General features: G+C 45.3%; 1 protein-coding gene across 1 annotated transcript in view; it reads left to right on the top strand.

The window, feature by feature from the left end:
* vstm4a (V-set and transmembrane domain containing 4a) overlaps positions 1-13,356 on the top strand; it is a 37,236-nt gene that overhangs the window by 15,701 nt on the left and 8,179 nt on the right. Inside the window, exon 3 of the mRNA XM_084321411.1 lies at positions 5,830-5,883. Within this exon, the coding sequence (XP_084177537.1) occupies positions 5,830-5,883 (54 nt within the window). The remainder of the gene's footprint in view (positions 1-5,829; positions 5,884-13,356) is intronic.

The raw sequence follows: 13,356 nt of genomic DNA on the forward strand, positions 1-13,356 counted from the left end.
ACGCTCCCCCCGTCTCCACCGGGCGGCGGCCGATTCGGTCTGTGGCCGCCCAGGATTCTGTACGCGTCCCCCCCCATACACCTGATAGCTCAGCTGTTGGGGCGGGTACGTCAGGAGCGACCGGGCCGGGGCTCGGCTGTGTGGTTCCCGGCCCTGATTCAGCTCTTGGTGGCCCCGCCGTGGCCTGTTCCGTGGTCACCGCGGGCCCTCTCTCAGGCACGTGGAACTCTGTTCTGCCTCCTGTTCTGGGGCAGCCCCTGATGGCTTGGCTGCTGAAAGGGTGAATCTGGTGGGGATGCGTCTTAACTCTTCTGTGGTTAATGCCATCCGGAACGCGCACGCTCCATCCACTACCGCGGCTTATGCAGGGAAGTGGCGTATGGTTCGAGAGTGGTGTGAGGTTGGGGGCTTGGACCCGGTGTCATGCCCCCTGGACTCGGTTCTGTCCTTCTCCAGTCTATCCTGGATGGGCGGTCGGCCTCGACAGTGAAGGTATATGCCGCAGCTATATCTTCTTGTCATGTGGGCTTTGAGGGCAGAACACTGTTCAGCCACCCTCTCGTGGGACGTTCTTACTTGGCGCACAGCGTCTCAAGCCTGTGGAACGTTCTCTGTCTCCGAGTCGGGACCTCCAACTGTTCTGGAAAGGCCCGTTTGAGCCTCTTGAGCAGGCGCCATTGGATCGTCTGTCTTACGACCGCGTTCCTTTTTTGGGCCATCACCTCCGCTAAATGCGTGGGTGAGCCATGTGCTCTCTCGGTGCGGTCGGAGTACCTGTCTATTCGGGCCGATAGCAGGCGACTCTGTGGCCTGATCCGGCCTTCGTGCCAAAGAATATCCGGAGCTCTTGTCGCTCCTGGGATATTGTGCTTCAGGCGTTTCGCCCTCCTCCTCACGCTGGTGGGTTGGAGGTGAGCCTTCACCTGTCGTGTCCGCGCACTGAAGGTTTACCTTAGTCGCACGTGGGATCTCTGACGCCCCCAGGGGGAACCTGTCTAGCCAACGTGTAACAAAGGGCAATGCCCTTGCACAACCAATGTGACAGGCGCTGCTTGGACAGCGCCTTACCCGCGCGAGGGCCACCGTAACAAACAAACAGTTGGTCCCGCTTGCGCTGTGTGTTCGGGGGTGCCTGGTTCCCCTTTTTTCGCACTTTGGTTGTAGTTGACTGCCTCCTCCCCTTTGTTAGGTCGGGCGGGTGGACAGGACTCCCCTCCTCCCTGGCAGGGGCTTACGGGCCCTCAGGGGGTCCATTTGACGTTGCCAGGCGTCCGCTCTGCCCTTTATCTCAGTAGGCAGAGCGAGACGCGAAGCCAGATGATATATAACGTAAGGTTATCCTATAACCCTAGTTATATGAATACTGGCTGAGCGTCTCGCTCTTCAGCGCCCTGAGGTCCCTTGGATGTTTTCCGCGTATGGAATTCGAACTTGGAAGGGTGAGGCGTGACCACTTCCTGCCTAATATAGAGGCACGCATGGGAGTGGCATGGTCACGTGTAAGTGGGTGCATTTGTTTTGTTTCCCCGGGCACACTAGGTGCTAGAGATAATGATATATCTCAGTAGGCAGAGCGAGACGCTCAGCCAGTATTCATATAACTAGGGTTATAGGATAACCTTACGTTCTGGTCTAATAACCAGCAGAACTGTAAAAGCGCTCACATTGTGAAGAGAGGCCCGCTGCTCGTGCTGCCTCAGCAGATGTCTGACTCGCTGCTCCACCTGGTCTGCTGGGTGGAAAGAGTAGCGCAGGCTTTCGTTTTGCTGCTTGGTGGGGAACTAACCGTCTCCTCCACTTGTCATAGTGGGCTGTACTGCCCTGCAGAAGCTAAGCGCAGTCACTACGCAAACAGTGAAACTGAGAAAAATGGCTTTATTAAAGTTCTTCGACTATCCAGTGATTTTGTAGTTGCTGCTATTCTTTATATAGGGTGACCATATTTCGATTTCCAAAAAAGAGGACATGCTGGCCCCAGCCTTGAGATTCTTAATGATACTTTGCACAATCGAAGCGGGCATGGCCACCTTCATTTCACTATATGTCTTGTGTACAGTATGTATGTGATGAATAAACCTCTTGAATCTTGAATCTCTACTCAAAGTTTACTCAAAGATGCCTTATTGTTTTAACTTCTTAACATGCACCCAGAAAAGTGGATTTTTTCTTTACTTGAACTTGAGGACTGCATACTTTTTTTGCAAAGCTTATCTTTATACTTTATGCTTATAGGGAGGCATAGTGGTTACATTATTGTTGTTTCCGGCCGGTCCACCTCGCTTGAAATTGCAATGTATTTCCAATGGACACATTTCTAAATCGTCTCGTATAAAACAAATAAAGCATGAACATTGGCATGGTGTACCTTTCTGTGTGTATTCATCCACAATCTATAGCTCAACATGAAACAATTAGCAATTAATCGTAAAATGATTACGTTGAATTTTATTTCAACCAAAAAAGCTTAAACAATAATGTTAGTGATAGAAGGGAACTCATTTTGTGCAAAAATGAAAAGCTTGCCAATGTTCATGAGGCAGAATTATTACAATAGCCGATAATACATTTTCCCAATGATAAATATCTAAACGGGTAGACCGTGTGGGCGGTCCAAAGTGACGTCAGACTACACCTCCCTATAGCACATGCATAAGCCTGGTCTCTTTTGAAAGATTCTGAAGTTACTAATGCAAACAAGGAAAATCACTTTTAGTGCTAATGAAATAGAGTAGCATATAGGTCTGAACTTGAGTTGAACTTGAACTTGTGTACTAACATTTTTCTGTAGTGGTTGCAATATCCCAAATTTAACCACATAACATGCGCCCAGAAAAGTGGCACATTTGTTTTTACTTGAACTTGAGGACTGCATACTTTTTTTGCAAAGCTTATCTTTATACTTTATGCTTAGCACACGCATAAGACTGGTCTCTTTTGAAAGATAACATTCTGACGTTTCTTACACAATAATGAAAAATCACTTTTAGTGCTAATGAGTAACATAGGGCTGAACTTGAGTTGAACTTGAACTTGTGTACTCACATTTTTGTGTAGTAGTTGCAATGTTCCAAAATAATATATATATATATTTTTGTATAAGCTGGAAAACACAGCAAATCCATAGCCTGAAGTCTTATGTAGTACAGGTCCACATTTTATAAAAATCTGTTCAGAAATGAGTCTTCTAGAGACATCCGGGTAAAGCCACACATTTCACAGTGCGCCAAGAAAAAAGCTCTCCATCTCTCCATTTCCTGATTCAAGTAAATTCATTCGGAATTTGTATCACTTGATCCTGTCTTCGTTTGTCAATTTTCACCTAGATCCCTGATTCGCACACCCCCAAGTGGGATATCACACTCATTGTTGGCTACAAGTTACAACGCTGACCAATAATTTTCGCAATCGATGACTTCTGGAGCCTCGGGAGTTCGGGGTGATAATCTGACACGCTCACGTAAAAAGACGCTCGCCTGACATATCGGCATGTAACTCGAGAACCAATTTGACAAGATAAAACAGAGAAGTTCAATTTCACTTATAACTCAATTCTGTATAGTGCGGTTAGCTTCTGCAGGGCAGTATAGTGGGGTTAGCTTCTGCAGGGCAGTATAGTCTTGGTTAGCTTCTGCAGGGAGGGCAGTATAGTGGGGTTAGCTTCTGCAGGGCAGTATAGTGGGGTTAGCTTCTGCAGGGCAGTATAGTGGGGTTAGCTTCTGCAGGGCAGTATAGTGCAGTTAGCTTCTGCAGGGCAGTATAGTGCAGTTAGCTTCTGCAGGGCAGTATAGTGCAGTTAGCTTCTGCAGGGCAGTATAGTGGGGTTAGCTTCTGCAGGGCAGTATAGTGGGGTTAGCTTCTGCAGGGCAGTATAGTGGGGTTAGCTTCTGCAGGGCAGTATAGTGGGGTTAGCTTCTGCAGGGCAGTATAGTGCATTTTGAATATCCATTGCTCGCTTTTGTCCCCTCGTCTTTGCCAGCCAGGACAGAACCACTGAAATGACGGTTGGCTAACCGCTGCCTGGTAGCACGGGGAAACTAACCAACATAGCCAACATTTAACTGCACTTGGATGGTCGTTAATTAGCCACTTTGTTGGTGGTTTATAAAAAATATATATTTTCTATATCTAGGTAGATTTTGGAGATCACCACAAGCAACGGTATCCTGGAAAAACAAATAAACAAAACAAACAAAAAACTGCCAAATCTACATTCCATATGTCACACCCGAACATAGACTCACAGCAGCGTTGGCTTTTGTTTGTAGCTTTTTCTGCAAAGTGAATGCTACGTTCTGAAGTAGGTCGAAACACGGTTCATATTTTAACCCTTTCACTACCACACAAAAGCACTCTTAAGTGACACAATATTGTATTATGTCTAGTTTTAGTTATAGTTTATAGTCATTTATAGCTTATTTAGTTTATAATTATAGTTTATATTTATAGTTATAGGTTATAGTATAGATAGAATATACGTTGTGTACTATGTTTACAAGGAAAAACAAGCATCTAACTGTCTGTAGTGTGGTAGTGAAAGGTTAACCCTTTGTAGTGTGGTAATGAAAGGGTTAACCGTCTGTAGTTTGGTAATGAAAGGTTAACCTTCTGTAGTGTGGTAGTGAAAGGGGTAACCGTCTGTAGTGTGGTAGTGAAAGGTTAACCTTCTGTTGTGTGGTAGTGAAAGGGGTAACCATCTGTAGTGTGGTAGTGAAAGGTTAACCTTCTGTAGTGTGGTAGTGAAAGGTTAACCTTCTGTAGTGTGGTAGTGAAAGGTTAACCTTCTGTAGTGTGGTAGTGAAAGGTTAATCGTCTGTAGTGTGGTAGTGAAAGGTTAATCGTCTGTAGTGTGGTAGTGAAAGGTTAATCGTCTGTAGTGTGGTAGTGAAAGGTTAATCGTCTGTAGTGTGGTAGTGAAAGGTTAATCGTCTGTAGTGTGGTCGTGAAAGGTTAATCGTCTGTAGTGTGGTCGTGAAAGGTTAATCGTCTGTAGTGTGGTAGTGAAAGGTTAACCTTCTGTAGTGTGGTAGTGAAAGGTTAACCTTCTGTAGTGTGGTAGTGAAAGGTTAACCTTCTGTAGTGTGGTAGTGAAAGGTTAACCTTCTGTAGTGTGGTAGTGAAAGGTTAACCTTCTGTAGTGTGGTAGTGAAAGGTTAACCTTCTGTAGTGTGGTAGTGAAAGGTTAACCTTCTGTAGTGTGGTAGTGAAAGGTTAACCTTCTGTAGTGTGGTAGTGAAAGGTTAACCTTCTGTAGTGTGGTAGTGAAAGGTTAATCGTCTGTAGTGTGGTAGTGTCAGATAACATACAACAAGTCCAAAAGTAGATGCAGACCATGGGGGAACACCCTCTCACGCTGTCCTGCACCAATGTTCTCTGCCAGGCCTCTGTGTGTGTGTCTTTGTGTGGGTGCACATGATGTGGGGTGTGTGTGTGTGTGTGTGTGTGTGTGTGTGTGTGTGTGTGTGTGTGTGTGTGTGTGTGTGTGTGTGTGTGTGTGTGTGTGTGTGTGTGTGTGTGTGTGTGTGTGTGTGTGTGTGTGTGTGTGTGTGTGTGTGTGTGTGTGTGTGTGTGTGTGTGTGTGCGTGCGTATGTGTGTGTGTGGTGTGTGTAGTGGTTTTGGCCGACACCGCAGTAGTTTCTCTCTGCATGACAGCGGTTTGGTTATATTTCTGGAAAGCATTGAGGTCGTCTACTGTTATTGGGTCAATGTACTCAGACATCAGTAATTCACAAAGCTGAGGCCTCAACCAAGTCTGTGCTGTTGTGCTGTCTGTGACTTTTGAGCTTATGTTGTTGTTGTTGTTGTTGTTGTTGTTGTTGTTGTTGTTCCAGTGCACTACTCCCTGGCGGATGGCAGCAGTGAAGGAGTGTGGCGTCTATTCACAGGTATCGTTATTATCTCTCTCACCATCTCTACTTCTGTTTTGTTTAGCAATAAACAAGTCGTTATTTAATAATGTAATTCCTCTGATGTCCTTTTGCCTTGCTTTGTCACTTGTATGTCCTGAAGAACTAAGGGTCACGAGGCTGAAACACTGTTGTGATCTAGTGGATCTATTTATCACTTGTATGTCCTGAAGAACTAAGGCCTACAAGCGCTGAAACACAGTTGTGATCTATTTCAGATGTGTATGTGTGTATGGTATGTGTATGTATGGTAGTATAGTATGTGTATGTACTAATGTGTCTCTACTACTATGCAGTCAACACTGCAGCACTCAAGTTTCAACACTTTGATGAACATTGTTACTCAGCTTGTTAACAGAATTCGGCTATAGGGCGACAATAATGTGGTCAAGAGGCATGGTTTCTATCTTGAGCCTGAACTGGCGTGATTTCTTTTATTCACATGGAAAGAGCAGTAACAGGTCTTCTCTCACTGAGAGACATGGGGGAGAGAGAGAAGTGGGAGGAGACATCTACTTTTATACTCGTCACATGGTGGTGTACCTGGGTGGCTCCGCCTAGAGCGCCCTCTAGTGGGAACAGATATATATGCAGCTAGGCAGTTACTGGTGGAGACAGTTATATATGCAGGTAAACAGTTACTAGTGTAAACAGCCATATATACAGTTAGACAGTTACTAACAATCCTACACAGAACCTCTGACTTCAACACTCCCACTTAGGTTTGCATTAGCATACTGGCTGACTTCTTGGAAAAACATTTTACAAAGGAAATAATATAATCCCAAAAACATCAACAGGGTATGACAGTCAATATCTTCACATTAAACATGACCCTTGCAAATCCCTTAAATTTTTTATTTGAAACAGGTTTCCTCATAGTGTCTACTACTCTGTCGTCCATTGGACAGTAAACCGGTGTCATTCTTTCTTATCTGATGACATACCTGATGAGATGATATTATCTATAATGACATGTTTACATCTATATTGACACAACGGGTTCCTAGCAATCACAATGGTCCCCTGGTTGTCCTCATAAACAACAGTCTCATTATTTTAAATGGTTTTGACAGAACGCCCATTCTTCAAAAACACCATATTCGGTATAGAGAATACATTTCAATTACCTACTGCATTTTGAGCAATATATTCATAACCTTATCTTCATCACTTCGAGCAGTTGCTCTAGATAAACACATGTTGCATTGTCATAGCTAGAAACATATACTCAGCTTCACAGGCTGATAGTATCACTGTAGGCTTTAATCCTTAAACCTTTGTTGTCTTTTCTGAAACACCGCTGTCCGTCTGCAGCACCTCTGGGATAACGAAAAACATATTTTGACGTAGTTCAATGCTTCTCTGTGGGGTCAACAAAAATACTATGACACTCTTACTCACTACAAAACATAGGTCAGGGCGAGTACAGGTTGTCCAACAAAATGAAGCTACCCACATTTTTCTATACATCTCTTAATTCAGTCAAAACATCTCAGGATCTTTCCCACATATCTCTTCTGGGATATTTTTACACAATTGGCAGACTGTTCGAAGTCCATACCTATAAAATGGTTTAACCTGCCTAGGTCTTTCTATTGTTGTCTGGTGCGATGATCAAATCCTCCACTTCTGTATTTTAAACATAGATCCTCTTTTGTATTCAAACATTGAATCACCTTTGTATTTAAACATTGTAAATCACCCACCTCTGTACTTAAACATGGGATTAAACATAAGATTAATTTCAGTATTTTAAACATGGTAACTCATCCACCTCTGTACTTAAACATGGGACCCATTTCTGTATCTAAACGTGGAACCAAACATAGGACTCATTTCAGTATTCAAACATGGTCTCTAGTCAGACTTTCAAACCTGGGCCCTCATTCATCAACGTGGACGTAGAACTTGACCTACTTCCACACGTAAGCACGGAATGTAGAACTAGCGTACGCACAGGGAAGTCGGCATTCATCACACGTGCGTACGCAGGCTCTATGGTCCTCCGTGTTGATGAATACCACTTTGTTCTACCGTCAATGCTCGTGCATGATTATCCATATATGGTCATGAAAATGAGGAAAAACCCCCCATGGGATGTGAAATAATGGACGGACCCGAGCGGAACCCTGAGAAACTCCACGAAGATTGTTCACTGCTGTCGAACCAAGAAGACACTATCGCGTATTGTGGGATAAATAAAAGGCGGACTCGTAAACGGTGATGTCAGATATCAACGGCTCCCTAAGACCATTGCTGCAATTCTGCCTGGACAGCTCAAAATACTAATAAAGACCGTTCGTTGACCACTGTTTGGCGTTGGTTGTGTGTCATTATAACCGTGCTGTAATATGAATGCCTTTATTAGTTGTGTTCGATTGGCTATATGATTCTTAGATGCATCTATTTTGTTGTCGGCTAATAAAGACCGCGCTGGAATATGACTGCCTTTTCCCGTGTTGTTTGATTAATACCCCAGGGATTAAAGTTCTCCTCAATTTGATTCCAAATCGCGATGGATCTCCCGTCAATCTTCTACCTGCTGCATATGATTTCTAGAGGCATACTACAATCTATTTTGATGTCAGTATTGGGTAGCCTATATAAACAATATAATACGAGAGCATATACAAGAACAATGAATCTCACTGCATGTATGATAGCCTGCCTTTCAATACATGAACTTGAATTCCATCATGTCTGTGTGCGGGTCACTGCGGGAACTCACAAGGCTGTTGTCACAATGTAAATAAGAACGTGCACTGAAAAGTTACAGTATGTAGTTGGTTGATCATTTGTATGACAGTCAGTAAACCCTTGCAAAAAGTATCCGTTTTATTTAATGAATTGAAAACATTCAGCATCGCCTTCCTCCCGGCATCCAGCAATAACATGTATCAGGCAAATGCGCATCGCAACATTGACTGAGTGGAATCCCTTTCTATTCACATAACTGCATTTGTGATGGAGCTTTGACAGCTACAGTAACAGTCTATTGGTCGATCCATCTCCAATATCACGATGGACCGTGCCGCGGTGGCAAAGACATACCCGAGGGTGGAGAGGATCTTGAATGAATTCCATCATCATATATATATGTTGTGTGTCTGTCCACTATGTTTGTTACTTTGTTATCCCCCCCCCCCTATCTATGTAAAGCGACCTTGGGTCTCTTGAAAGGCGCTATATAAAATGAAGCTATTATTATTATTATTATTATTATTATTATTATTATTATTATTATTATTATTATTATTATTATTATTATTATTATTATTATTATTATTATTATTATTATTATCATCACATCTGTGCGGGAGCTCACAAATAGACTGTTAGTCTCAGTGAAGTTTCAACGGAGGTCATCTATTCTAACCAACAAATTGAAGTAGAAAGCATTTCGTGACCAATCTTATTTGGAAACATGACACACATAATAATTAGCTTTTTATTTGAAACAATATCTAATCGCGTTTGGAGGTTGGTGTTTTGCGTCTGCCCCCCCCGTGCCAAACAAGCAGGCCAACCTCTTGTTCGCGTGTGAGCCCGTTATAATTACACTACTGTCGCTATTTTGCAATGAACTATAATGAATTACGGGTCATACAGAAGTTGAACACTAATGCACTGAAGCTTATTTCCGCCTTGGAACTAATGCAGGACTGAGGAGTGCTTATGCGTAGTAACGATCTTCTACCACTGGGAGCTAGGTACGCCAGGTCTGACCTGTGCGTAGATGTACGCACGAAGTCAAGTTCAAGTTGAAATTGATGAATCCCACTCTTTGCTTAGAAATGATCGTACGCACAGGGTAAGCACAGATCTGTGCGTAGAACACGTTGATGAATGAGGGCCCTGGATTCTACTCCTCCTGTATTTAAACCTGGAGTATTCTCCCTCAGCATTTAAGCAATTAGTCACCCTTCTTCATTATTTAAATATGGGGTACCCTCCTTCAGCATTTAAGCAATTTTCTACGAACCATACTTTGTATTTGCTGTGGCCTTCAATATCCTCCTGGATTGAATGCAACCATTTCCCTCCCACTGTCTGTCTGCCCTCTGGTAACTTGGTTGAATACAACCATTTCCCTCCCACTGTATGTCTGCCCTCTTCGGGGGACAATGTGGCCTCTTTAAAGGTCGGGTTTACCCCACTGGCTACCCTGTAGTAGTACTCAACGGGGGTAGGTGTACTGTCCTCCTCGTCACTCCCTTTCCTGGCAGAGTCTGTCAGATATTTTGGGGGTTTGTGTTCCCTTGAGGGATACCTCCAACTGCTTGGGGCACTTGACGTCACCCTCGGGTGCTCCTCGTCATCGCCCTCTGGGGGTTGCTGACTGTCTGTCTGCACGACTGTACTAAGTACACTGGGTTGATGTGTCTCTGTTTCTACACACCTTGCTCTGGAGTCCAGCTCTGACTCCTCTGTCTGTGTCTCGCTCTCACAGGTTGTCTTTGTGACAAACTTGACTAGCATGTGTTTCTGCACTCTCCCGTTACCGGGATGATAAACTAGGAAAGCAGGGCTTCCTTTTTTGTGTCCTATGAAAAATCCTTTTACATCCTTGGACTTGGGTTTTCCCCTGTCCTGCAGGTACGCATAACACACTGATCCAAATCGGTGCATTCTGGCTAGATTACACTTCTTTCCTGTCAGCGCTGTATACAGGGGGTGGTGCCCGAGTGCTTATTAAAGCACCTGTTTCTGGTGTAAGCGGCTTCTTGCACCGCACAATGCCACAGGCTCTTTGGTAAGTTACTATCTGCTAGCTTACACCTAGCCATTTCGAAAAGGGTGTGCCATTCCCTCTCTGCCACCCCGCTCTGGTGTGTGGGATATGGACGTGACGTCTCGTGTCTTATCTTATACCTTCTCAACAGTGATTGGAACTCTCTGTTTGTGAACTCGGTTTTGTGGTCGGACCTCAAACATCTTACTGTACCATAAGGGGCTACATCTGCCAGGAATTTCTCTGTGGCCTGGAGTGTGTCACTCTTTGCTTTGATAAAGTAAACAAACACTGCCCCTGTACACACGTCTGTAAAAGACTGTACATATCTAAAAAACCTCCTATGGACTCGTTGCTTACTGGGCCTGCTAGGTCCATATCAACTAGTGCAAGTGGTACCCTTACTCTGTCTGTGGGATTTCTGTATCTCGGTTGGGTAAACTTCCCCGTTTTGCACGTTGCACAATTTTTGTCAGGTCTACGCTTCTCCCCTTCAATGTGCATGCCCTCTGACACTACTTGCAGTTTCAGTAAATCCTCGTAATTACAATGACCCATAATCTCGTGCCATGTCTGAATATCGTGACTGGCCGTCCCGCTACACACATCATCATTATCATTACACTGGTCGTTGTCATTACACTCCTTTTTCAGATAATATATTCTCTGGTACATCTTTATGTCAAACCGGGTACGTCAGGTTCTACAAGAACACTTTTACCTTTATCGAAGAATACCTTGGCACCGCTTGCAGTAGCAGCTATTACAGAGAATAGTCCTTGTGGGAACGATGGTACATAGCGCCCCTTACTGTCCGTGAGGCATACCTGTGCGTCTCCCCTCTCTTGCGCCAATCCGTAGGCCCGTCTCCCGTCCGCCAGCTTCATGCTGTGCCTCTCCGGGTGGAAAGTGTCGTCAAAGTTCTTGAACCGACTCCTGTCGTTGATGATATGGTACGACGCACCTGTGTCCACAATCAGCCCCCTTCTCTGGGCCCGCTGCAGCTGGGCCGGTCCGGCGGTGCCCGCCGTCCGCGCCCCGAAAGCGTAGTCTTCTTGTCCCGTTATTTTCCGGGCATCGTCTCGATCCGTCTCATGTCGATCGTCGCCGCCATCGATTCCGCTGTCGTCATCCTGTCCACAGCGGCCTTCTAGTCCGTAGCTGCCATTTTGTCTGTAGTCGCACTTTTGTCCGTGGCCTCCGTCTCATCCATGGCCTTCGTCTTGTCCGTAGCCGCCATCTTGTCCATGTGCGTATCGCGCGCTCTGGTTGTGTTTCTTCATGCACGCTCTGTCTGTGTGCCCCGTGGATTTGCAGAAGCTACACCAGACAGTCTTTGTGCAGTTGCTTCTCCGATGGCCTTTATCTCCGCATCGCCAACACGCCAGTTCCGTCGTGGTCCTGGTTCTCTCCCTTAGCACCCTCTCCCCCTCCTCCGCGGCGGCTGGGTGGGTGTCTTCCGAGGCCTCGAAGTTCCTTAACTTAGCCTTGAACTGTCCCAACGTCATGTCCGTTGAACCGTGTGTTACCAGGAGTGTGAACGGTTTGTACAGCTCCGGTAGTCCTCTCATTATCATCGCCATCATTAACCCATCGCTTGGTGCTTCTCCGGTACTCCTCAGTGGCGTCGTGATCTGCTCCGCTCTGTTGACGTATTCGGTCACGGTCTCGGTGGTCCCCTTCCTCAGGCCCGTTAGTGCTATGTAGAGGGCCACGACTCTGGGTCTTCCTCGCCCGATGAAATGCTCTCTCAATACCGCCAGGCTTTCTCGGCCTCGGTCTTTAGTGTCGCGGAATATCAGCCCCAGGCTGGTGTCGTCGAGCATCGGCGCTAACTCACAGTACGCGCTTGCGTTACGCTGGGCGTCCAGGGCTTGCTCTTCCGTCGTCAGTTCTCCCGTGGGGGCCGCAAGGATCGTCTCCTTCAGCCCCGCCCCGTGCATGCAGCACAGCATGCGCTCTTCCCAGAGCTCATAGTTATCTGCTTTTCCATTGAATGTCGGCCATTTGTCCCTTCTCTTGTTTTCCATCCACTTCGTTAGTGGTATGCTTAGCTTTTGCTCTTGTTGGCCTAGTGTCTAGCCACGCCGTGCTCCCGGTGCTAACCTAGCCTATACTTCAGCTAAGCTTGCTACAGTACCCTTATTATTTCGACCCGGCGTTATCTGGGCCCATAACCTGTTAACAGAATTCGGCTATACGGCGACAATAATGTGGTCAAGAGGCATGGTTTCTATCTTGAGCCTGAACTGGCGTGGTTTCTTTTATTCACATGGAAAGAGCAGTAACACAGGTCTTCTCTCACTGAGAGACATGGGGGGGAGAGAGAAGTGGGAGGAGACATCTACTTTTATACTCGCCACATGGTGGTGTACCTGGGTGTGAACAGATATATATGCAGCTAGACAGTTACTGGTGGAGACAGTTATATATGCAGGTAAACAGTTACTAGTGTAAACAGCCATATATACAGTTAGACAGTTACTAACAATCCTACACAGAACCTCTGACTTCAACACAGCTGATAAGAGTTATACCCTTCCTGCTGACTTGTCGTACAGAACTTGTAAGTCGCTTTGGATAAAAGTGTCAGTTAAATGACAACATAAATGTGTAAATTTGTGTGTATCATTTACATTTACATTTACATTTAGTCATTTAGCTGACGCTTTTATCCAAAGCGACTTACAAGTTCTGTACGACAAGACAGCAAGAAG

The sequence above is a fragment of the Notolepis coatsorum genome (assembly GCF_963971535.1).
Source record: "Notolepis coatsorum genome assembly, chromosome: 9".
Classification (NCBI taxonomy): domain Eukaryota; kingdom Metazoa; phylum Chordata; class Actinopteri; order Aulopiformes; family Paralepididae; genus Notolepis; species Notolepis coatsorum.